The sequence below is a fragment of the Chiroxiphia lanceolata genome, chromosome 24 (genome assembly GCF_009829145.1).
Source record: "Chiroxiphia lanceolata isolate bChiLan1 chromosome 24, bChiLan1.pri, whole genome shotgun sequence".
NCBI lineage: Eukaryota > Metazoa > Chordata > Aves > Passeriformes > Pipridae > Chiroxiphia > Chiroxiphia lanceolata.
Genome location: NC_045660.1, coordinates 6,226,816 through 6,252,274, shown reverse-complemented (window position 1 = coordinate 6,252,274; position 25,459 = coordinate 6,226,816). Strand labels below are relative to the sequence as shown.

The following is a 25,459-nucleotide window of genomic DNA, read 5'->3' as shown; positions in this document are numbered from 1 at the left end:
TTGGTCTGGTCTCTGGAGCAATTTTTAATGCAGAGAGGCTTCTAATTAACAGGATTCTGAAGTTAATTAAGACAATCTCATTTAGATCTCTCCATGAGCACTCTCCAGGGCAATGCTGCTTCCCTGGGCTCCTTGGGAGCCTTTGCTCTCCCTGAAAATCTCATCCCAGGGGCTGTCAAGTCTCTGGGCAAGGGTCTGGGATGTCACCTGACAGGCAGGCAGGTCCTGGAACATGTCTGTCCAAAAGGACCAAATGATCAGCATGGAATTCCAGACTCAGAGACCATGGGGCTGTGTTCCAGCCTTTCTGGGCCCTTCATTCCCTTATTGGACATACCCACTGCCTCACTAGGGGAGTCCTACAGGGAAACTGGCCTCCTGCCTCCCATGGCAGCCCCAAACTGGCAACATCATGGACCCATCTTATTCAAGAAAGATCCATCCTCTGCATTCCCAATGCCTTTTCAAAGATCACTCTGGATTAAGTTTAGAGTGATATGATAAGTAGTAATAATACTGCTGCCTTGGCCCTAATTATTTTCAATATAATTATGTACCCTCAAGAAACCTTTTAAATAGCACACTCTCCTCAGCGCTCCAGTCCAAGGGATTCATTTGTCTCAGGAAAGAAATATTCTTGGGGCTGAATCCTTCATTAGTCTTTGCTGGAGAGACTCCTGCTGAAGTCAGCGGGGTGTGTGTGTGTCCCACTGGAGGACATGGGGCTGTGCCCACCACAGGAAGATTTTTACAATTTTGGTTTGTTGGCAGCATAAAGCATTTGGCAGGGGGGAAAAAAAGCCTGGAAGTCTGCTGGAAAGTATCAGCGAAAGACACTGAGTTTCACTGTCTTTTATCAGCTTCTCACACTTCCTCCTCTTGTGTTTTAATCCCACAGAAGTGCTGCTGCTCCGATGTGTGAAGGAAAAAGAGGGATTAGATCCCTTGGTGCTTAGCTGGGTGTGAGGCTGTGTTCCTAGAACGTGCCCAGGCACGGGAAGGTGCCGAGGTGCCATTCCATCTCCCAGTGCCCTCCAAAGGATACTGTGTGAGCAGGTGCAAACCAAAGATCCCTACCATGGCATCCCTCTGGCACCCTGCCCTACCTGGAGATCAAAACTGGGAAGGAACAGCAAGGCCAGTGTGTTTGGAAGGGAGGAATCAAATGCATACATTGACTTTATACAAAATACTTTCAGGTGATCCACTGTTTTTCTGAGCAGGTTGGCTTTTCAGTTGGGGTGTGCTCCGGTGGGGTCCTGTCTGCAGCAACCACGTGGAATTTCCTGTAAAAACAAGATACTCTCAGCTGGGTTTTCCACTGTCCCAGTTACCTGCTGCCCTCCTGTCCCACCACTGGCAGCACGCCCAGGGGCTGGGATTCCCACGCATACCTACAGCCCTGGGCTGGGATTCCCATCCAGGGAATTCCCCAGATTTGGGATTCCCAAATCTGTCCTGATGAGCTCCCGCCTTCCACCTTCAAACCTGTGGGATGCTCAAAGCAGGATTCAGTTTGTGGATTTTAAGCAATTCATGATCTTTTAAAGATAAAAAACTTGTAAAAATGGATGCTTTCCCACAATCCTGTTTTATTTACTTGCTGGCACAGTGGCTGTGAGTCCCCTTGGATTTTCATCCTGCAGAGACTCTTCGGTGCCTTATGTGGTGTCCTGAGCGCTCCTCTGGATTTAGGGGTTATTTCTGATGGATGAAGTATCTGTGTAAACCAACACCTGTCTGACCCCTAGACCAGGGAACAGGAATCATGGCACCACCCAGTCTGGATCCCTGAAATCCTTTGGGGAAAGGGAGGACTCTAACTGGGAAGGGACAGCCCAGCCCATCCCCATACACCTGCAGTCCAGGATGTCCCTTCCCTGCAACAGCACCTGAAAACCAGGGATGACTTTCCAAGGAAGTTGCCTCACTGAAATAGTTAATAAGGACTGATCACATCCCCCAGCTCTCTCCCCCAGCTCGCCACCCCTCTGAAAAAAAATCAGAATAATAATTAAAAGATGCCTAGAAACGCTCTTGGAAGAGCATAAATTCTGAAGATGAAAGTAAATGATTAAAATAATTAAATACTTCAAGTTGACAAGCAGAAGCAGAATCTTGCCAACGGACATTTGTCGGTAATTAGTTAATTAATCCTAACACAAATTATAAGCCATAACAAACCAGTCAGGCTGAACGTAGCCGGCTGTTCGGAATTAAACTTTGAAAAAGAGGGAGTGAGAGAAAGAAGAAAGAAAAGTTTGAAGATTCTGGTGGATCTGAGGGAAGATGCTGTGCTGGAGCTGGTGTCCCCATGGGAAGAGCAGCCAGGGACATGGGTCAGTTCAATGAGGCAGGAGCTGGGGCAGAGCAGGGCTGTGCTCCCACCTGACAGGAGCACAGTGGGGTGGGATGCTCAGAGCAGGGAGTGTGGAGAAGGATTTGGGATTTCAACCAACTTTCTGTGAGTAAATATGGCAAAATCTTCCCAGCTCTGTTTCCCACTCTACCACTGCTGCCAGTGTGCACTTGAGGCACATCCTTGCCAAAGGAACAATCTGGGATGGGTTGTTGGGGTCCCCTCAGGTCCCTGGGCAGGTGGTGACATTAATCCAGAGGTTTCTGGAAGAGAGGTGTGGATCAGCATCTGGGAAGGGCTCTGTCCTGGGGTGTTGGGAGAGGAGCTGCAAACCAGCTGCCCATTAACACCCCAGGTTGGAAAGTGTTTCTAGGACAGGCTGTAAAGGCAGGGTCAGTGCTGGGGAGCTGGGTCCTGCCAGGGAAACTCGGTGCAAATGACACCAGGCCAGGTGGGCGGTCAGCAGGGACCTGGTGTGAGCCTGGTGTCAGCCAAACCACCAGGGAGATGGGGAGGAGGGATGGGAAGAGGTTAATGAGCTGCAGGCTGGTTTCCCACCTCCGGTCACCTTGGCTCAGGTCCAATTTTCAGCCCTAGATTGAGTGAGGCCGGTGAGATCCACAGGCAGGACACGGTGACTGACAGCTCATCTGCGGCCGTGTTCACACATCCAGCTGGGGCTGGGGAGGCACTGACGGGCCAGGCTTTGCCCTTCCTCCAGCATGAAAAAGCTCTGGAACAGCCAGGAGTCGGTGTTCCCATGGAGAGGACCTGCACATCCCCAGCACGGGGACACTGCCGGGTGACAGACTGGGCCGAAGGACAGCTGGCAGTGCAGCCTAAGTGAGAAATGGGACACGCAGGTTGCAAATGGGCTTTTATCAGGAAGGGGAAGAAGGCAAGAAGTGTTTTGAGAGAATAAACAGACAGCAGGGAAGTGTGACCATCCCACAGATCCCACACTGTCGGGGGAGTTGCCGGTGCCTGATGTGCCACGTGTGCCATGTGAGGGGAAGCCCGAACATGTGAGCACACATGACCATCTCCTGACGGGATTTACATGCAGAGGAGAAAAGAGATTATTCACCAGGCAATAAGAATTAACACTGGAGAAATGCAGAGCCCGTCTTTTTTGGCCCAAGCTCCCTGAGATGCCCGTGGAGCTGGTTCCTGTTTGCCATCAAACCCGTGCAGAGCTCTGCTGAGAAGAAAGTTCCATCCACATGAGCGTGTGTACGCGCGTGCTCTAAGTGCTCTGCATTATGTGAGCTCTGACCTTCAGAGGGGAACAGAAGGAAGATTTTCCCCCCTGAGGCTAGAGTTGTCAGTGAAATGTCTGTCTTCCTTAATAATTTCAATCCGGGTGACAGGGGACAGGGCATTTTGCTCTGAACGAACGTACTGTAAAAACTGTCAGATGGGATTTGTCTCAAGAAGCAACATTTCCATCCATTCGGGGTCATAATTACAGGCATCTTATGACCTGTGGAGCAGCACATTTCTCTCAACCAAAGAAAAGAAGTCCTAAAATAGGCGGTTTGTCCTTCTGCAGAGCTCTGGATTGAGCCTAAATGGATTCTAACAAGCAATGGTGATCTGCAGCAGAACGCTTTCCTCGTTTGTTTGTTTGTTGGCTGTTTTTTTCAAAATCCAGAACAAACTGTGCACTGAAGTGACGTAGCAGAAAAGAGGGATAGAAATTGCCATTCACTGGGCTGGAGTAATGGCCTATTTCTCCTATATCCTGTCTCCTAACTGCCTGCCTCTCTGAATTTCCTCCACACTGACACTGGCCAGCGTCTTGTTAATGAACTGAATAAGTAACTAAATGGGTGATTAACCAAATGAGCATGACGATAATTTGATTGTGCTTTCCCCACTTTTAAAGCACAGGAAATACTAAGAAAAGTAATAATTCAGTGACCAGCAGGAATTCAAACGGGACAGAGCTAGAGGAGCTGGGGGGGAGCTCTGACTAGATGTTGCTGTCCATAAATGCCCCACAACACTGCAGAAATCTATATTTTGCTAAATATTTCAATTTCTTGATTTGTGCCTCCACACTGAGGAAAAAAACTATTCAATGATTTGAAGGAGCTTTTCCTTTTACGGTTTAATTTTATTATTAGCAACATTTATGAAACAGATCATCCTGCAAAGATGAGGTTTTGGAGTCACCAGCCTGGGTTTGTGCAATGGACCCTGCAGTTCCTGCTGATCCCTCACCTCACTGAGATCTCAGTGACAAACCAAACTGGGACAGGGAACCCAAAGTTACCACAGTGGGAAGATGTTCTGCACTGCTGGGGAGTGCTGGGAGAAATGGGAAAACGGAGAGGTAACACCCTATCCCAGGCCATCCCACGGTGCATATCCTCCTCCCCACTGCGAGAAAACAATGATGGCCACGGCACAACCACTGGGAAGGAGCATCCAGCCGAGGAGAAGGGCCCCAGCTGCTCTCTGGAACGTTCTCACCTGCAAGATCAATCCTGCCAGAGACACGAGTGTTAATCAGCTGGTGGCAGTGGCAGGTTCCAATCCATTTTCACCTGCACACTCCAGTGGATGCCCCACTCTTACCACCACAGGTGGAGGGTAAACACTCTGCAATGGGCCTGGGAGTGGGAGCAGAGCCACCCTGGGAGGCAGAGGGATACCTGTGGGATTGGTGCTGCCAGGCACTGATATTCCCTGACAAGCTCAGCAGGAATGAGGACTCTGGGAAGGTATTTTGCTGGTGATGGGAGAGGAGGACACAGTCCCTCCACACTGCCCTCAGCTTGGGAAACATCAGGAGGTGAAAGGGTCCTCCTGAGGTCAGAGCAATCCCTCTGTGCCCCTGAAAGCCAGCGCTGCAGGGGGGTGCTGACAGCCTGCTCTGCATCCCGGGAGAGCCAGGCTCAGGATTTAAATCCCATGGACAAACACCCCATCCAGGTAGTGTCTAACACCCATCTGTCAAAACAAATGTGTGAAAGGAAGACTCTGTAACTCTGCTTGCTGAAACTTTGGCAAGAGTTGCTCTCTGGAGACCCTGAGGCATCATGGTGGGGAGGACAGAGCCAGATTGGCACCAGGGTTGCCCACAGCCTGGGCACAGGAGGAACAAGGTAAGGCTTGTCCCTGCCCATCCCTAAGGGGAATCTGTTTAAAGATACCATGTCTAGGCCCACAGAAAGTCAGCTCCAGGGGCTCTGTGGAGCCCAGACAGGGAGATTAAGAGCAAAGCCCCATGTAAGCTTTGCAGGGTTCATTCCAGGGTTGGTGATCCCAAAGGCACACTACAGCAGTGGAGAGGAGCTCAGTGCATCCCTGTGCTACTCACAGCTTTTGGTTTTGGAATGTCCCCACGGAGGCTGTGGAGCAAACACATGTACAAATACACCCAACTGCAGTGTCAGTCTTGAAAATAAAACAGGCAAAGGTACATATAAGTTTAAGATATGCTGCAGCCTGGACAACTTCCCTTTAATGGTGGAAAATATTCTCTGATTCCTGCTAGGCAGAGCTGTCCTGCTACGTTCATAGACTAGTGTCAGGAGCACCTGCACCCCAGGAAGAGGTAGGTGGGTGTGCACTGGCTTGCACGTGTGTTCCTAAACAGGGAAATCCAATCTGCCAAGAAAATTCAATAACAACCTTCACAATTAATTGTACCCCAGGGCCCATCAAAAATCAACAGGGATGGTAGCTGTGGATTTTTCGTTAACCTTTCCCTTAAAAAGGTCTCAAAAAATAACCACTGAATGAGAAGGGCTGGTTGTACACGTGGAACAAGCATGGAAATCTACAGGGGGAAAATGTGTGTAAAACTTCAGGTTGGATCGACACAGAAAATCCTCCGGAAAAAGAAAACCTCCTGGTTTGATTTACACACGCAGCACTCGACTGAACAAGTGTTGCTACAGGCAATTGGAAAACAGTCAAAATGGTGAATTTGCTGCTTGCACACATTTATACCCTTTCCTGGAGACAATCTGCTGTTGCTTTTTGGCATGTTTAGTATTTTTTAAACCACACAAAGGTTATGCCCAGTTCTCTCCATGACAGAGAGGTTTTTTGGGTGTAGGTGCAGCTGGGCATTTGCCATGTGCTGGAGCACCCCAAGTTTTCTCTCCTGGGGCTGCCTCAGAACGTGTTAATCACAGAATCATAGAATCACAGGATCATGATGGGGCTCAGGCAGGGGCAGGGCCTAATCCATAAACCAAGGGCCAGTTGGAGTTGCCTCCAGTGAGACAATGTCCAGGCAATTCCAGGGGTTGTTCTGTTGTATTTGTTATTAATTATCCACATTACAGCCACACATGGAAGTTTCTGGGTGGAAGTGTTCAAGGACAGGTTGGATGGGGCTTGGAGAAACCTGGTCTAGTGGAAGGTGCCCATGGCAGGAGGTTGGAATTAGATAATCTTTAAAGTCCCTTCCAACCCAAACCATTCCAGGATTTCTATGCTGCAGAGAAGGCACTTGTTCCCCTGAGAAATTCAAGTAGATTGAGACTGGGAGGGGAAAGAAATAATAGAGAACATTTGCTGCTTAGCAGTGCTGTTTTGGCTGCTTAGCCAGAACCCATGTCCAGCCAGGTGATGAACCACAGATGCCACCCATGGTCTCATGGATGAGCTCTGAAGCCACCAGCTGGCAGGAGAATCCACAGGGACACCTGCAGCTCTGGGAAGAAAATCCTATATTGTCGCAATAGGTGAACCAGGATTGGGCTAGCCCCTTTGGCTGTGGGGGATGCAGCTTGGGGTGGTGTTTGGGACACAAACAGAAGTACACTGACCATGCCCATGTGCTGGGCACTGGTGAGGCTGAACGTGGAATCCTGGGCTCGGTTTTGGAGCCCTCATGACAAGAAGGACATTGAGGGGCTGGAGCGTGTCCAGAGAAAGACACATGGAAGAGAGTGTTCCAGAGGAGGGAACGGAGCTGGGGAAGGGGCTGGAGCAGCAGGAGCAGCTGAGGGAGCTGGGGGGGCTCAGCCTGGAGAAAAGGAGGCTCAGGGGGGACCTTCTGGCTCTGCAACCCCCTGACAGGAGGGGGGAGCCGGGGGGGGTCGGGCTCTGCTCCCAGGGAACAAGGGACAGGAGGAGAGGGAACGGCCTCCAGCTGTGCCAGGGGAGGGTCAGGTTGGACATCAGGAGGAATTTCTCCATGGAAAGGGCGGTCAGGTGTTAGCAGGGGCTGCCCAGGGAGGTGGTGGAGTCCCCACCCCTGGAGGTGCCCAAGGAACGGCTGGAGGTGGCACTGAGTGCTCTGGGCTGGGGGACAAGGTGGGGGTGTGTCACAGCTCGGACTGGAGGCCTCGGAGGTCTTTTCCAGCCCAAACACCGACCCGACCCCGCGCCCCCCCCGTGCCCACGCCGCGACTCCGCGGGGCCGCTCCCCCCCGCCCCGCCCCGCCCCTCGGCCCCGGCGCCGTGACGTCATCAAGGCGCGCCGGCAGCGGAGCCGCTGTGTCACCGCCATGGAGTACCTGATCGGCATCCGCGGCCCCGACTACGTCCTGGTGGCCGCCGACACCGTGGCCGCCTCCAGCATCGTGCAGATGAAACACGGTGAGATATGAGAGGGGCGAGAGGGGGTTGCCCCTGTGACTCAGCCCCGCCCAGGGGTGTCCCGGTGCGGTGTCCCCGGCCGTGCCCGCGCCGGGCGGGGTTGGGGCGCTCCGAGGCCTCGCTGGGCCCCGGGGGAGGTTTTTGCACAGGTAAAGGTGCGGGGAAGCAATGCCGGGGGCTCCAGGTGGGGTTTGGTCGCTGTAGGAGATGCCAGGCGGCCTCTGGCGCTCGGAGCCAGCCCGCGGCTCGAAGGGCCGCTCTGAAGATCCCACTCCTGAGCCCGGGGCTCAAAGGGCCGCTTGTAAAGCTCCCAGTCCTCAACCACTATAACTGTGTTGTATATATATTATTATATATAAGTTGTTCTATATTATTATATATAATAAACACTGTGTTGGGTTCTCAGCTTTAACCTCCCTGTCCAGCTAAGTGTTGGCTTGCCAAATAGTTTTTTTTTTCACTAAGGAAAATATATTTAGAATGCAGGACTTAGTTTGCCCTCAGAGGGGAGGGTTAGGGGCATAACCCCATAAATTTCACATAATTATTTAGAATATTGGTGTTTACTGGCAATTGCTTTAATTAGTAAATTAATTTCAGCCTGGAGAAGAGGAGCTTTGGGGTGACCTAATTGGCCCTTCCAGTACCTGAAGGGAGCTACAGGAAAGATGGAGAGAGACTATTTACAAGGGCCTGGAGTGGCAGGACAACGGGGAATGGCTTCACACTGCCAGAGGGCAGGGTTAGTTCAGAGATTAGGAAGAAATTGTTCCCTGTGATGGTGGTGAGGCCCTGGCACATAAAATGACAAGTAAAAAGAATGTCTGGAAAAGTCTCAGTCACGTAAACTTCTAATTTTTGAGACTGCTGGATCTCAGGGGAAGGGAGTCATTTGACAAGGAATTTGCTTCTGAATTTCCCAAGATTGCTCTTGCTCAATGTGTTGGTATTGCAGCTCTATATTAAATGATTTGCTTCTGTTGCAGGATATTTGGATAAAGTTGAATAGTCACTGAGCAAAATTCTTATTCCTGATCCCGGGAAGCAAAATGTTACACTTGGAACACAATATTCTGTGTGAAGCTTTAGTCTTTCCTACCTTGTTTCTAATGTGGGAAATACTGTATATTTCTGAAAGGTTTCTGAAGAGCTTTGGTTCTCTTGATGCTGTGTTTGACAACTCTTGTGTTTTGTGCCACCAGCTGTGAGAAGCTGAATGTCAAGGTTTGCTCAGGAAGACTTTTTTTGGTGGTGTTCCAGGTCATGGTGCACTTATCCAAGCCTCTTTCTTGCTTCTAAAAAATCCTGGTGTGTCAGGATATTGGCAAAATAATTTATTCCTATGACCACAGCTCTCAGTGTTGTTTCTCTCTGCCTAGACCATGACAAAATGTTCAAGATGAGTGAAAAGATCTTGCTGCTGTGTGTGGGGGAGGCTGGAGACACGGTGCAGTTTGCAGAATACATCCAGAAAAATGTTCAGCTCTACAAAATGAGAAATGGTGAGTGGAGCAGGACAGGTACTGGAGGTTGGGAGCAGAGCTGGGGTGGTTTCCAGGTGAATGTTGGTGGAAAGGACTGGGTTTCTGTGTCCATTGCATGCCAACTGTTACCACTTCTTCTGATATATTGGACAAAAAAGTTCAAGCTACATGTCCTTAATATTTCAGGTTTTTGTAGCCATGTATATTGCCATGGTCTGTACAGATATGAGCTCCTCAGATTCTGAGGGTCCTTTCTGTGCTTGTAGCTTTCAGAAGAAATGAAAATTGGAGAAAGGACACGACGTTGTCTCGCTAAGGAACATCCCTTTAGTTCAGAACAGGAGTGGGAAGGCGGGAGGTGAAGCCTGAGCGTGGGTTTGTGCTGTTCTCCACTAAGTGCTGCCCTTTCTCCCCAGGTTATGAACTGTCTCCCAAGGCAGCTGCAAACTTCACCCGGCGGAACCTGGCGGACTATCTGCGCAGTCGGGTGAGTGCTCAGGGGCATCCCACAGGGGACGTGTCCATCCTCAAGGAGTGGAGTCTGAGGAAGGTGGGAGCTGCTGTCTGTGCTGGTGAATTTGGAAGGGGCTGCTCAGGGAGGTTTGGAGTCCCCAGCCCTGGAAGTGTCCAAGGAAGGGCTGGATGTGGCACTCAGTGCTCTGGGCTGGGGGACAAGGTGGGGATGGGGCACAGGATGGACTTGACGACCTTGGAGGGCTTCTCCAACCTCAGTGGTTCTGTGATTTCACGTTGCTGAAGGGATGTCTTAGTAAAACATAACTTTATTTGCTTACTTAAAAAACTTATCACTTATCAATAACTGATACAACTGCAGACTTAAAATTCCAGCCTTGGGCCCAATAAACACTTTGTCACTCGCTGCAGACGTGAAGTGAATTAAACCCCTCGATAAGATTGGGGGTTTTTCATGCAAATGCACCAAATCCCTTTAATCTTCTTGGGAAGTGATTTCGTAGAGCAAAGCTGTTTGATGTACTTAGCAAAACAAGTGCCTTTTGTAAACAGCAGCATGAAGCTTTCAGTAAATATCAAATCCAAGTTGGAGCTGTGTTTTCAAGTTACTGAACTGCAATTACTGATGTCTCTCGTGGTGATTTTATTCAAAGTGTGAAAAGATGGTGTGAAGGGGCAAATGTACTTTTAACAGGAAGCATTTCATTGAGAAGAATGTTAATGTGTTATATGAGAGAAAACAGGAAGAAAGAGGATGTTGAGAATGAAGTTGATCAACTCTGTCAGGGACAGAGCGTGGGATGAACTGTGTTGCATTCTAGCAATGCACTGCTCAGGCCTGAAATGAGGTTTTACAGTAGCAAATAAAGACCAGTGTTAACCTCAGAGCTGTATTGTTGAGAACTATACGTGTGTGGAGTGAGAGTTCTCCAAGAACTCATCCCCAGGAGCAGCCAGAGATCACTGTTCTCCTTTCTGACGTGGATCACAGCTGCAGGTCACAACTTTTCCTGGTGGGTCCCTTCCAGCTCAGATGTGATTCCACACGACTCGTCTGGTTTAAATGGCTTCAGCCAACTCCACGGCTGGTAGCTGGTGGCTGACAGTGATGCTGTTTGCTTTGGCTGGTGTTCAGGTGGGATTTGGAAGGTCTGTGTGTGTTTTGTGCACCTCTGGGCAGTTTTTGGGGCTGATGGGAAGCAGTAATGCTTGGGGCCTGGCCCTGGGGGCTGCCTGGTGCTGGTGGCTCATCTCAGGGACATCTGACCTGCACAGATGAGACTGAGTGTCCTGGCCCACTTAGACAGGGGCAGCTATTTCTTACTTATGATTTAAAGTACCTTTAACAGGCGTTTTGGTGGGCTTGCCCATCAGGATCGATGTGGCACCGTTGTCTTCCTCTGTGCCACATCCCTCGAGGCCTGATCCTCCCCGTGGCTCCCCTCCTTCCCAAGCCCACTCCTGTCTTCCAGCTCACCTGCTCCAGATGGGCAGCACAGTGGGGAGGACACTGGCAGAGGCAGATGTGTTTATTTACCGGAGACAAAACGCTGCTCTGGTGCAGATGGCAGCGCCCCGGGGCACGGAGCTCCTGACACTGCTGTCACACTACACTGCTCCCCACACTGCAGGGAGAACCCTTTCTCTCCAACCAGAGCACTTAATGACTTGTTTGTGGGATTTAGAATTTGTTAATACAAGCCTTGCCGTCAGAATTTGTTTTGTTGGGTTTTTTTCCTGTGAATTTTGTTACATTTCCGTCATCCTACGTGGGATACCAGAGGGATTAACACCAGTGCTCAGTGTCTATTTGAATTGCATATGGGATTCCTGGAGGCCACTGGTGTAATCATGTGGATGGAAAAAATTAGAAATTAAAAAATCAGAAGGTAAAACATGCCAGTGCCTCCTGTCAGGAGTAGGAAAATAGTTGAGAAGTAGAAAGTTTGGTGGGGAAAATGTAGTTTCTTGCTGTATTGGCACTCACCATGTGAAGCTGTTACAGAGGCCTGAAGGTGTGTGAAGGGGAAAGGTTAAATTGCAACAGGACTTTCTCAGGCATTAGACTCTTGCTGGAGGTGAGTGGTGCTGCAGTGTGTGGTGACAGGACAAGGGGGAATGGCCTGAAGCTGAAGGAGAGCAGGATTAGATGAAGTCCCTTCCAACCCAACCCAACCCATTCCATGATTCTGTTGTTCCCTACTCCAGCACCTCTCTTGGTTCACCAGGTGCCAGGTTTAGTCCATTTAACTCACTGCTGAGGTTGTGTGTGGGGAGTAGGAAAAACAACCCCCTGTCCCTCCAAAGGTGGTGAAGTTCAGTCTCTAGTTGTGATGCTGTTTAATTATAGGTGACAGGGTCTGGCTGGAGTCCAAAGGCAGCCTGTCAGCCCCTCTCCCTGTGTCCACACTTGGCAGGAAACTTCCTGGCTCCCACCTTTCCCCCCTCACTGTGACTTTGGCTTCCACCAGATGTCACAGGGCTGTGTCACCACCACCCTCCCGAGCTGGGGCCGGGCTGTTTAGCACAGCTCTGCTCTTCAGCTGCAAATTCTGAAGAATTTCACACATTTCCTAATTGCTGTCGTTATTTTAAATCAAACAGCTCAAGTGCAAAGCTACTCAGGCTGGGAAATGTGTCTGTGTAGGAAGGGGAGTTTGGGATAAAGAACTCTGGAGTGTCAGTCATCACTCATTTGGTGGCCCTTTAACCACACCAGTCTTGTAAAGAGTTCAGAACTGTTGGCATGGATTGAGTCACAGAAGCCAAGGAAGGCTTGCCTTCAGGATGGACTAAAGGAATGGGATGTACAAGAAATTCCAGTCCCATCATCGAGGTGTTACGCTGCAAGTTTCATTTACAATCATGGGAGTAGTAAATAGATTATGTAGATTTTCTAATGTTTAAATCCTGCTTTTCTTCAGTAATAAGGCATGGGGGATAATTATTTACATTGGAGTTTTAAGAAGTCTCAGAGACCATTAGCAGGAGAACTTACAACTGAAAATCAGTTTACAGATGGGTTTAAGTGTGTATAACACCATTTATTTATGGTTGAGTATCTCGCATATGCCAATGTTGGTAATTCCAAGTCACACAATAATTTGAGTGATCTTGTGTCATGGCTCTTAAATATCAACTTGTGTGATGTTTCAGAATAAATAAATGATGAAATACAGCCTAATTAAACGAATACAGCTGCGTGGTAACTTCTTTCCAAATATTCTTGGATGCTTTGAAGATTAAATCACACCATTTACAGTGATGTTTGATATGTAACTGAAACCTGCTTTATTCTTTCTTACTGTCTGAAAGTAAAAATACAGTGTCCTGTGATTTATTTTTTTGTGTGTGTGGAAATTCACTGTACTTAGTATCAAAATGAACTTTTTCCTGTGATACAGTTAATGTTTTGGCTTTAGGGTAAAATTCTGTTTGCTTTTTTAATCTGTTGGTTGCATCATCATTTTTTTCTTATTTTGTTGCTTTGTTGATCCAGGCTTTCCAGCAGTTTAGAGATATCCTGTTAGGACAATTAATTTAATGAGAAACATTATGTAGATATGAAAATACTGGAACTGTATAAGAGCTGCTTTTAAAAATACATACAATTCCCAAATTTTTTTCTGAGCCTACATTTAAAAATAATACAGTGCACGTGTGTTTCAAGGTCTTACAAAGTACAGATCTTGGAAGGAGATGTGGGAGAAGAGGGGATGTTTGATTTATTCATGATGGTGGAACACTAAACCCAGGACATGGAGGAAGCTGCCAAAGATTAAACTTGGTACATGCAATAAAAAAATCAAATTGCCAGTGAACAGGACCCTGTGTGTAACTGTGTGCACTGTGTGGGAGCTTTTATGGGCACTGGAACGGGCCCTGGTCACCGGGAGGGGACTGGGAAAGGAGCAGAGAGCAGGTTAGAGGAACAAAGAGTTCTTAGAAACTGCAAAATGTCCATGTTGTGCTCACGTGTCGACAGTAAAATGCTTTATGTTTTACGCTGAGATGAAAGAATCTGGTGTGAAAACCACATTCGAGTTGGAGTGTGCTGTGAAAGCTGTAAAAAAACCCCAAACACGCTGGTTTTTGGGAGAATCAGTTTTATGTGTTTATTTGCTCGTGCAGTGTGTGTTACCAGGACACCTGATGGTTTTTAGGTTGAGACCCACGATGTGCTGCAGGCAGGGCTGGTGCAGCATGTTATGGTGAGGAATTGTGGCAGCAGCAGTGCTGCTGTTCTCCAGGTGCCACGGGGAGCTGGGATCCCAAGGCTGAGGTGTCAGTGCTGTGGTGTAAAACATCCCCTGTGTTTGCAGACCCCCTACCACGTGAACCTGCTCCTGGCTGGCTACGACGACCACGAGGGCCCTGCCCTGTACTTCATGGATTACCTGGCAGCCCTGGCTGAGGCTCCCTTTGCAGCACATGGATATGGAGCATTCCTCACCCTCAGCATCCTCGACCGCTATTACAAGCCAAGTAAGTGGAGTCAGGGACAGGAAAATTCTCCTGTTTCAGTTTAGGTCTTTTAATTTATCGATCGGTGAGACTGACATTTGCCAAATCAGGTGTGATTGCTGTGGTGCTAGAGATTGGAACTTGACTTTTTGTTGGATAAAGGGAGCTTTAAGTGTTGCCTTGCTGGAATGGTAATGTGAAACTAGGCAACTCCTGAATTTTTTTTCCTGATTGCGACTTAGACTGAAGTGAAGGAAGTTTCAGTTCCTGGACCATTAGCTGCTGGTAGTCTGCTTTTAATAAATAACAGTTTGATAACATTGCCTTCCTGCTTGTCTGCTGGCTCTGACATGTCCACTTTCCCAGATTATCAATCTGCAGAGGGCAGTCCCAGATACTATTGCTCCATATCTTGGGTTGGCTTTGTGTGTGATATACTGAAAACATTCAAGTGAAAAGATAATCCCAGTGAGATTGTCTCCAGCACTCTGAAGTGGTGGATTAATCATGGAATAGGGAATGGTTTGGGTTGGAAGGGGCCTTAAAGCTCATCTTGTTCCACTCCCTGCCGTGGGCAGGGACACCTTCCACTCTCCCAGGTTGCTCCAAGCTCTGTCCAACCTGTCCTTGGACACTTCCAGGGATGGGGCAGCTTCTCTGGGCAACAGAGAGGTTTTGGACTGATTTGCAGTTCTGTGCACGTGGCAGCTGCTCATTGTAATTCTTGTACATGTTTGTACCTGTCTAAAGTTTTAATTTTAGAATCATAACCCACTGCCAAGGAATGAACATGGCCCCATCCCCGCTGTACAGATGAGGAAATTTGCAAAGCTTGGAATATTGTTAATCTGACATCTTTGGCTCTACCTACAAAACAACTTCACTCTTGTGTGCTGTTTAAGTTAATATCTCTGCTCTGAGATTAGAAATCCTTTCATCCACCTCCTGCAAGACATGTAGCTGTAAACTGATAGTTTTATTCAAATGGAATTTCTGCCTGAACAGTGGATGCAGATCTGGAACAAAGTGTAGAAACAAATTTTGAGAGATCCACGGACCTTGGTTGTTTTCCAGTCGTGTCCCTTAAAAATTCTATTGCTCCATTTCCACCACTCCTCATGGAACAGAAAAAAATAATGACCTGCAGTGGGTTGCCATGGCTTGTCATCCCTACAGAGTGCTGGATTTTATGCCAAAGTGTTTGAATAGCAGGAGCATCCCACACGTGCCTTCCCCATTACTGAGCTCGTCCCCAGCAGGAACGTTGTTGTGCTAAACCCATCTCCACCTCCTGCCCCCGACTCGCAGCCGGCCTGGGGGCAGCTGGAGCTGATTTGGGGCTGAAATAAACTCGAGGAGAGGGAGGCAGAGCCCGGGCCCTGGCCATGGGAGGCAGAATTCCGTCATGCTTCCCATTCCCTGGAACAAATCGATTCTCAATGGCTTGTTGCGGTGGGAGCGCGGCGGTGCGGGGCGTCCTCGGGACATCTGGAAAGTGTTTGCTGGGAGCTGGGAAGGAGAGAGGTTTTGGTGCTCAGCTGAAAAGTTGTTTAAATTTAATAAAGTTTCGGCGGAGAGAGAGAGAGATGGCCTCTAATGAAATCAATCTGTGGATGTTTTCCCTTTCAGGTATCACACGTGAGGAAGCCATGGAGCTCTTGAAAAAATGCCTCGTGGAGGTGAGTTGCCAAACTCGGGCCCTGGTGATCCTGAGAAAGGGATGTTTGTTTGCATTCATTCCCTGAGACTTTCCTGTTCCCCCTTGTCACGTTTCTCTCTGCCTTTGCCAGAAGGTTAATAAATGCACATTGGCCAGATGTGGAGGAGCTACTGAGGGAAGGGATTTGTGGGCACTTGTGTTGCCTTTGCACGGTTCACGTCCTCCACAACCTAAACTTGGAGCTTAATTGCTTTTCTTTACTTCTGCTTCTTCCGTGCTTAGCATAATATTGATACAGACCTTTTCCTCTGGTGGTTCTTCTGAACATCCTGCAGCATCCTTCTGTCACTTGTGTTACACTTAAGCACTCTTAGAATTGTACACTAGTTCTTTTCCAGCCTCTGAAGTGATACCTGAGGTAAAACCTTGACCTTAAAGTTCATGACTAATATTAGTATAAACTAAGACTCCAGATATTTCAGACACTAAGGCTTTTATTGTAGGAAGAGAGTCTTTGTCTTTAAGAGATTGAATCAAATGTAACTCTGGGGAAACATCAGGAAGAAATGCTCTAAAGAGGTCCTGTTTGAAGTATCTTTGTGATAAATGTACTTGGTGCCCAAAATTGTAGCCTACTCTAGTCTTCCTGCTTAATGTTAACATTTAAGGCTGTGAATTTTGCATCTCTAGCCTGGGCTTGTCTAATGTGGATTGTCTTACAACAGAGGACAAACTCACCCTAATTCATTCCTGAACCCACCCTAGTTCCAAACATTTCAGGTCACTAGAACCAGGATGGAAGTTTTGTGGTGCAACAGCACATCTCTTAAATTATTTTCTCCTCTTTTATTTAAGCTTTGGGTGAATCTCATCTCTTCTGTCTCTTTGTCTTTGCTGAACAGCTCAAGAAACGTTTCATCCTGAACCTGACCTCCTTCAATGCCCGGTTCATCGACAAGGAGGGCATCCACGACGTGGACAATGTACCCCTCACAAAACTGGAGTCCTAACCCCTGAGATCTTTCTTCAGCAGCCTTCTTGTTTTGTTCACTTTTGGGTTTGTTTTTTTCTATTCATTTGGAGCACACAAGTCATGTGGGGCAGTGGGAGATCAAATAAAGTTTGACATTTATATAGCCAGTTTTATCTGTTTATTCCACTCATCCTTCCTGAGAGGATTTAAGTAAATTGTTCCACAGTGAAGGTGAAACTTGATTTACTGTTCCTGGGGGCACATTCAGGTTATTTATCTTTCCTCTTCTGAGATTTTACTGCTCCCCAGATCTTCTCTGTGGGAAAACTGTATTTTCTACATGGCACTGTGCTGTCATCTCTCCTCATCCTTAAAGCTCAGCAAACCCCACACAAGTGTTCCATGCTAATCACACACCACATCTGCTTTATTTTTCCAAAGGTGTTACCACTGTTTACTTTACAAAGTAATAATTAGGTTTTCAAAGGCTTGATTTGCTTTGGATATAATTTTCTTTGACTTGAATTAGATTGAAACAAAGATTTTTCCCATAGAGTGGAGTTTAAAATGCACTTTTAACTCACCTGGCCATGGTTACTGGGAAAGAGGTTTCTGCTGGCACGGTGGGTTCATAACTACTTTAAATAGAATTTAAATAGTGTTTTAAATAGAAACTGATGTATCAATTGTGTGATTTTTCTAAGTTGTTTTATCTATACATTTAGAAGTACATGAAAGCAGTTTGATGAGAAGTTGAACTGCAACACTTTTCATAAATATTTGAATTACTCTGAACCAGTTAGAGCTTTGTTTCCATGAGAATAATCCCTGGTCATGTAGGCTCTGGATGCTGCTTCCCTGTGAAACCCCCATTCCTGGAACAGCCTCGGGTAATTATCATGTGGCTGATACTTGTGGTCTGCCCAGAAGTGATTCTTCTGAGGTGAGTTTTTGGTGTGACTCCTTCCCTACTTGAACAGGCATTAAAAGTGCTCTGGGTGCTTATTTAATGTTTGAGTAAGCTTGGAAAGAAGAATCTTGGAAATAGAAGGATGGATGTGTGCAGGATTGTGTCATGGCATAACAGTTCTCAGTTGGATGTGATAAGTGACAGACCCACCTCTTTATTTGTCAAAGATTTTTGGTTTTGCCTCAGCAGTGTGTTTGAAAATGTTTGTTTCTTCCCCCAAAAGTTGTCAGCCTTAAATACCAAGCATTCCTGCCCTGTGGAATTTCACCTCATGCAGGTGAAAACTGCATGAGACTGAGACTTGCTTAATGTCACAGAAGAAATTTGCAGCTCCAGTGCCTTAACTCACCCTGCCTCTTACATAAATCTCATTCTCCCCCGAAGTCCTACCAGGCTTTGTAGTTTAATTCTTCCCAGAAAGAGTTTAATTATCCTCTGGTTTTGCTGTAGTGGCTACAATGGTACAGAACTCCGAAATTTTTATCTGAGACGAAGTAAATTTTGCTAAAATTCACTTTTTCTCTTAAAAACCTTTTAAACCTTACACGCAGCAGTTCCCAGGCTGATGATTTCCTCTTGGCAGGTCACATTTAGCACGAGCAGAGTCTGAGCGTTGTCATTCAGCGACTGAGATCTCACCCCTTCCTGCTGCATTAATGTGCTTGTTTGGCCTAATGCAGCATCTCTAATTTATTTTACCACTGATGTTGAATGTTTTTGCAGGTTTCTTGTCTCCTTTCAGGCTCGTCATCGCAGAGGGGCTGAGCTGATGTGATATTTTTGTCACTGCATATCAAAGCAGCGATGCCTCCTTATTGGAGGAATTCACTGTTCCCGACCCCAGCCCGGGGTGTGGAGCCCTTGGATGGTGTGAGCCCGGCACAGAGAATCTGCCTGCAGTTTTTACTGGCACCTATTTGCATGCAGGTGATTAATAAACATAAAAGAATTATTCCCTGGTTGGATTCAGGTTGGAATGGAACATATGTTTTGCCCGAGGGCACGGCCCAGGATCTGAATCCCCCACGGAGGGGAAGATCCAAGGGGTTGCATCCAAAGCCAATGGAGCAGCAACCTCGAGGAATGAATAAATACAGCCCTTGGTTCCAAACCAGGAACAAAAGAACTGGCCCATGATAAGATTGGACTCTAACAAAGCAGATTTTTTTGAGGACTTTCCAGGAATTTACACTTTTTGAGCAAAGGTGTGATAATTTTGCTGTGTAACTTATTTTTTAAAGGTCTACAGTGCTGATGTTTAAATTCAGAAATGAATTTTTTGACAGTGATATATAGAATCTGTTTGAAAAATCAGTATTTTATGTTACTAAAAGAGAAGAAAACTTTTTACCTGCTTCAAGCTTAACCCTAAAGCTTTTCAAAGTCATATTTTGCCTAGAATCCGGGAGTCCCTTGGAAAGAATTCACCTTTCCTTTTGAAATGCTTCTGAATTTATCGTGACAGGCCTCTCTTTCATACGAGATCTCTGAAAGAATTGAGCACTGCAAGAAAGTACTGCTTTGTACTAATTTTTGTGGTTCATATTATAAAAAATGAATGCTACAAACCAGGGTCCCGTGGTCCTGGGGCACTGTGGTCACAGTGAGCTGCTCTGCCTCGCCTGGGCTGGTAATTCTGACCAGATGTTTTGCTCCCAAAGCCTCAGGGCCCAAAGAGTTAACAAGGCCCTTTTTCTCGTGTTAGGTTTCCTGTTTAAGGATGGCCTTTTCCTGAGGAGCAGATCATCACCAGCTCATCTCTCCAGAGCTTGGAGTTTGCTCCAGGATCAGTTTACAGAGCCTTTGTGCCTTAGGCCATGTTGGGTTGGGAGTGCTTTGCTGAAGGAAGAATGTGAGTGTAGGTGCAGCGCTCACGGGGCTTTTTCTTGCTGTTAATTACACCTTTCCCTGAGGAAAATCTGTGTTTTGGGGTAGACCTTCCTGTGAGCAGAAGCTTTGACCCAGAGGAGCTGTCAGTGCCCATCTGCCTGGCAGAATTGTCCTCAGATGGGTTTGTGACTCTGCCAGGACAGTTCTGCAGCCCAAGAATGATTTGGTGACTCAAAGTCCTCTTGGGTGATGCAGCTTTTCCCCCTGTGGGATGGAGAGGGACACCAAGCACTGACATCAGTTAAGAATTGCAATGGCTGGAAGGCAGAGCTGTCTCCCTTCTTGCTGTGTTCATGTTTATGGGGAGTTACTGGTGGGGGAGGAGCCCCCAGGCAGATTTACCTACATTTCCCTAAGACTTCTCCAAAAAATCCAAGCCCCTGTTCTGTTAAACAACCCCAGAGATGCTCCAGCCCCGGGCAGGTGAGTGGCCTTGGGCAGGGACTGGTTTTCTGTGCAAACCTGAGTGCTTTCAGCAGACACTAGTGAGCCATTGTGGAGACTACCCAGCAAAACAGAAATAAATCATCTTTGGAGCAATCCTACAGTGTTCTTAGCAGCCTTTGAGTGTGACTGTTCCTGGGGATCAGTCCCTGGCAGAAGCTTTGCCACCAAGTGGAACTGTCACTTTTTGGAGTCAAGATGTGGGAGCAGAGGGGAGAGATCAGGTTGAACTCTCCCAAGGATGTGTTTTCCTTTGCTCTTGTCTCTAGTTTTGACAGTAAGTTCCTGCAAGAGGCATCAGCCCATGCCAGGGCTGACATTAGGAATTATGCTCATAGGATTTGGTTGAGTCCATTTTCCCATCTGAAGCAGGGACAGAATATTCCTTTTGTATGAAACAAGTTGCCATTTGAGGAAGGAAAACCTGACTTTGCTACCTGAGAAGCACTCCCTCTATATTTAAGGAAAAATGAATTTGTCCTACCTGTGTAAAGTTTATCCTTCCAGCCATTTTTAATTCTTTAAAGGTTTAACCTTACAGAGTTTCCATGTGTTGTTATCAGCCATCAACAGTAATTTAGTGCAGGAAATTTTCACTGATCAAACTAAACAGACATCAGTTGTTTTAACAGATTAAAAAAAAAAAAGCAGCAAAATGGAAATGGTGGAATTAAAATACACAACTTGTCTGTTTTCCATGCCCTTGACTGTATTGATTTGGATCTCTGTGTTCTCCTGGCTGGCTGAGGACAACGTTAAAAAATAAGTTAGTTGTCTTGAAAATGCAAAGTGACAGTTTAAGTGTTTTGTTTCTGTGCTAATGTGCAATTAGGTCGTTATCCAATAAGCTGATTCATGTAAGTCTAACTCGAGACAGCTGTGGAAGGCAGAGAGAAAACCCTTTGCTGTTGGGGAACAGGGAGAGGGTGTCTAAGAGGATCTGTTTCAGAACTGGCAGGATGGTCTTTTTCCATGTGTTAAATAGTAAAGCTTAGCAAAATTTGTGAAAAATTAAATTCTGCTGATCAAGTCTATAGAGAAAAAACTAAAATGTGGGTAAATCTGGATGCCAGCAAGTGTAGTATCATTTTTGATCTATAAATCAACTCTAAGGCAGCACTACAAGGTGGGGCCAACCTAATCACTGAATTCTCTGAAGTGATTTCTTGCCTGAGTGTGTTTTGATTTGGGTAAATTACCTTTGGCTTAGTAGATGTTTCCTTGATGTTGTCAAATATTTGTAGTGTTTGTGCCCAAAAGTGAAAACAGTGGATCTCCCTGAGTTACTTTACAGTAGACAGAGGAAGCTCCATCATTTTTTGTGTCACTATTTTTGGGATTATTGACAGTATCCTGCTGCAGGATATCCACCAAAACCCCTGTGGGCTTCAGTGATGCTCCATCTCCTCTTGCTAAATGTTGCTCTGGGAATGCAGCAGTTGCCATTCCCTGCTCTTGGAGCTTTGGTTTATTGGGGAGCTCTCGTGTGTCTCCCCAGCTTGTGGATTCAGCAGAGGGCACTGATCTTGCACTCTGCCACCTCCTCCCAGACTGGTTTGGCCTCTTCCTTGGAGCTCATCTGGTGGTGACAGAGCTCAGTGTGGTGGAGAGAGGATCAGTGCCTGCTCCAGCAGGGGCAGGTGGGATGTACCAGGTTTGTTTTTTCCCTCAGAAGACACACAGTTGATTTTTCACAAGTGTTGGACAGTTGTGCCATGGAACAGGTTAATCATCCATGTTTTCACGAGGGAAGATAGGCTGGGACTCACCAAAACAACCAAGAAGAGCAGCTGGAATCCATCCTGTCCCAGTTCATCACGCACTGACACGCAGGGAGGTGAAGTAAATCTTCCCTTTTTTTTAGGATAATACAATTCTCCCTTGCAAAGCTGCCCTGGACATTTGCTGCTGTGTCCTCCCAGAGAGGATGCTCACAGGGTTTTATCAGCAGCTCTGCTGGGGAGGAAAAACTCCAGCACCACATGATGCTGCTTTCAAAGCACTGTCTGTGATTCCTCAGCAAAATTTGCCCAAGGAAAAAAAATGGGGAAAAGTCTTCAATGGCTGGTTTGGAATGTGGGATATTATAACACACTCATTTGCTCCTTCCCAACAAGTCTGCAGTGTGTGGGGCTGGGGCTGAAGGGTGTCATTATGGGCCTGGGCTGAGCAGAAAATGCTGTGTAATTAAAATGTCCCCAGTTGGATTATATGGGAATCAGAAAGTTTCAAGTACATAACCAGACTCTGACATGGGAATTGGGAAAATATGTCAGCTCGCTTTGTGGTTTTTCTTTCTTTTTTTGAACAGCAGTTTCTTGGATCTTTAAAACGTCTGTTCCTGGGCATGGCTGAGTTTGGGATAAAGGATTTCCAGGGTTTACTTATTCCTTATTTTCTCTGCTTTAAAGTGATAAGGTTCAAACCTGTTTCTTTCTCTCTCTTTTTTTTTTTTTTTCAGTTTTAAACTCACGTAGCTCTGAGCAAGCACCTTCAAGACAAACCCAATCAAAACAGGGTTTTAATTTAATTTCTTACAGTGTTCTCTCAAAGCACAGGAGAAACCTGCCCAGAGCATCACACTGGGGCTTTGCTGGACATGTCTGGTACTCCAAGGTGTGTGTTGATGGTGCTGGGATGAGCCAGGGGATGCTGGTTGTGTGAGCTCCGTCTCCTGGATTTGAGGTTGACCCCTGCTGATGTGTTTAGGAGCTGTGAAGCCACACAGTTTTGGTTTTGGTTTCCATGTTGGCTCCAAAATGTGCAGAGAACTGAAGCAAAAGGTTCTTTATGTTCAAAAGCTGTGAAAAACCCTACTAAGACAGGAATTAATGGAAAACATTTTGCCCCGAGCTGAGCTGAACAGAGCTACTTTTCCTCGCAGGATTTGCTGAATTACTCCTTGGCAGAGCAGGTTCAAAGGCACTGACAACTTTTTTTTTTTTTAAGAATACTTTAAAACAGGAACACTCCTTAATTTTTTTTACCTTTTTGTCTGAGTTTTCTACTTTACCAGGTAAGACCTGGAGTGTAGATTCTCCAAGTGCTCTGTGTGCCAGATGTTCTGAAAGATGCCCTGTAGGGTTTCCCCACCTCTTTTGCCTTGCTCACTTTCCTGGGGAGAGCTGGACCTTCACACTTTGTCTGGGACCCCCCTCTTTGCCCAGTGCACACGTGGCTGTGCCCTGATGAGGGGTGAGGGGCTGCCTGTCCTTTGTGGGGCTGTGGATGTGCCTGTTCCCATTTTGGCCCTGGAGAGCTGTGCCAAACCCTGCCTTCCTCACAGAGAGAGCCTGAACAGGACCAAGTCAGAGTTATCTGTGCTACAAGACTGGTCTGATCCCATGTGGTGATTACTGAGTGCTCCTGGAGGCTCCCTGTGATGACCAAATTAGCAGGAAACTCCAAAAGCCATAATATATAATATATAATGTGCTGCTGCCATATGACAGGGCTGGGGAGAGGAAATGAAATGAAAATGGGTCAGGAGTGGGAGGCCTGGGCTGAAGCAATTCCTTGTGGTGCCAGGGTCCATTTAAGAGGCAAAACAGCAGCACATTGCCAAGAGGGTGTAAGAAAGGCTGTTTTCATGGTCCAAACCGAGCAAACTGGCCTTTCCAGCAGCCTCCTCCTCCTCCTCAGTAGCACCTGCATCCCGTGTGTCCTGCCTCCCTGCTGGAATGCCTTTCTCCCTTTGCTTCCACATGGAACCAGCAGGCAGCAAAGTGGAACAGGGATTCTTAAAGGAGAGAACTTTTTATCACTGGAAATAAAATAATGTTCTTCCTGACGGGAAATCCTTCTGGATTTCAGGGTGTCGTTCCAGCCTTTTCTCTGCTGGAAATAACCGACTGAGAAGCATCTGAAGGTGTCAGGATAAAGCCATGCAAAGGAGTCACCCAGAATAGCACTGCCATAATTTTTCCTGCCTTGGAAAGGTTCTGGGGTGGTTCAGCACCACGATCAGGGGGACAAAGCTTGGGTGGATATTCAGTGTCTGGAATGATTATTGCTGTTTGTGGTGTCCTGTTGGAAATGGGGCAATGCTCAGGTGGCTGCAGTGGGAGTTCTTCACCATATAAAGGTGAGGCAGGAAGGCCAAAATGGTACCCTCTGGCTCAGCATGGCCAGGTGCCAGGTGATGGCCAGGTTCAGAGCCTCTCTGCCAGCTCTGTTGGGATAATGAAGGCTCCACATGCTCCATGTGCAGCCTGGACAGGGAACACAAGGTCTGAACCAACAATCTTGGGATCATTGTGTCACCCTCACAAATAACAAATACTGCCTCGTTTGAAAACGTTTCCAGTTTTGGTGTTTTGATTCAGTTGCAGTAACAGGAAAAACTTCCCTTCCCCTGTGAGGCCATGTGGCTCCCTGAATTCTGCATGTAAAGCTGGGAATTTAATGGACTCTCCTGTATGAAGGAATGCATTAACTACAGGTCAGCAAACTCTGCTTATTGGGTTGTTTCACACCAAGAGCTGTTATTACCCCGTTGCTTTTAAGGTGCCTGCTTAGAGGTAATTATTTAGTGTGTCCAAAGCCATGTGGAATTCCAGCACAGCCTCTGCTCACTGGCGTTAATGATGCAGCACAGCCACAGCTCCTTGTTCCCCCCAGTTTGCCCTTGGGACAACTGACTCTCAGAGACTGAGGAGTTTTTGATAATGTTCTTTTTCCTTTTCACTTGTCAGGGCTTGGCATGTGGTTTCTCTGGATTTGTCACTCATTCAAAATTAATTCAAAAAAGATCTTTTTTTGTTTCAATTTCCCTTTAGGATTGAAATTCCAGTGTGTTCTATAACAAGCGTAGAAACCATGAGCCTGGATCTATTTTTGCTCTTTGACACGATATTACGTATTTTCCCACGATAAGATTTGTAATCAGTGTGGGAATTTATACCAGGGCTGAGCCCAGAATTGTGTAAAATTCCCTTTTATCTGTTTGGATGGAAGGGCAGAGGGCACGTCAGGGAATGGCCTCATTTGACAGTGAGCTGGGAGGGAACTCCAGCAGGGACAAGAATTGGCCTGGCACGACCCCTGACTCTTCTGGGGTGTCTCTGTGGGCCTGCAGGAATGAAGTCTGTCCAAAATTTTGGGAAGTTTCAGTGCTTTTAGAAAGTCGATCCAACGTGACGTGTCCGTTGCTGGTCTTGAGCATCTGTGGTGGAAT

The 25,459-nt window shown here is 47.0% G+C and overlaps 1 protein-coding gene across 1 annotated transcript; it reads left to right on the top strand.

The window, feature by feature from the left end:
* The first annotated feature begins 7,785 nt into the window (after positions 1-7,785).
* On the top strand, positions 7,786-17,146 carry PSMB2 (proteasome 20S subunit beta 2). The gene is made up of 6 exons (XM_032710142.1): positions 7,786-7,924; positions 9,304-9,426; positions 9,825-9,895; positions 14,205-14,367; positions 15,976-16,025; positions 16,909-17,146. Exons 1-6 carry the CDS (start codon positions 7,834-7,836, stop codon positions 17,014-17,016), a joined length of 606 nt encoding a protein of 201 aa, XP_032566033.1. The 5' UTR covers positions 7,786-7,833; the 3' UTR covers positions 17,017-17,146.
* The last annotated feature ends 8,313 nt before the right edge of the window (positions 17,147-25,459 follow it).

Coding starts and splice junctions, on each gene's coding strand:
- PSMB2 (XM_032710142.1), top strand. CDS start 7,834: ATGGAGTACCTGATCGGCATCCGCGGCCCCGACTACGTCCTGGTGGCC. Junction 7,925..9,303: donor CATCGTGCAGATGAAACACG/GTGAGATATGAG, acceptor CTCTCTGCCTAG/ACCATGACAAAATGTTCAAG. Junction 9,896..14,204: donor CGGACTATCTGCGCAGTCGG/GTGAGTGCTCAG, acceptor CTGTGTTTGCAG/ACCCCCTACCACGTGAACCT.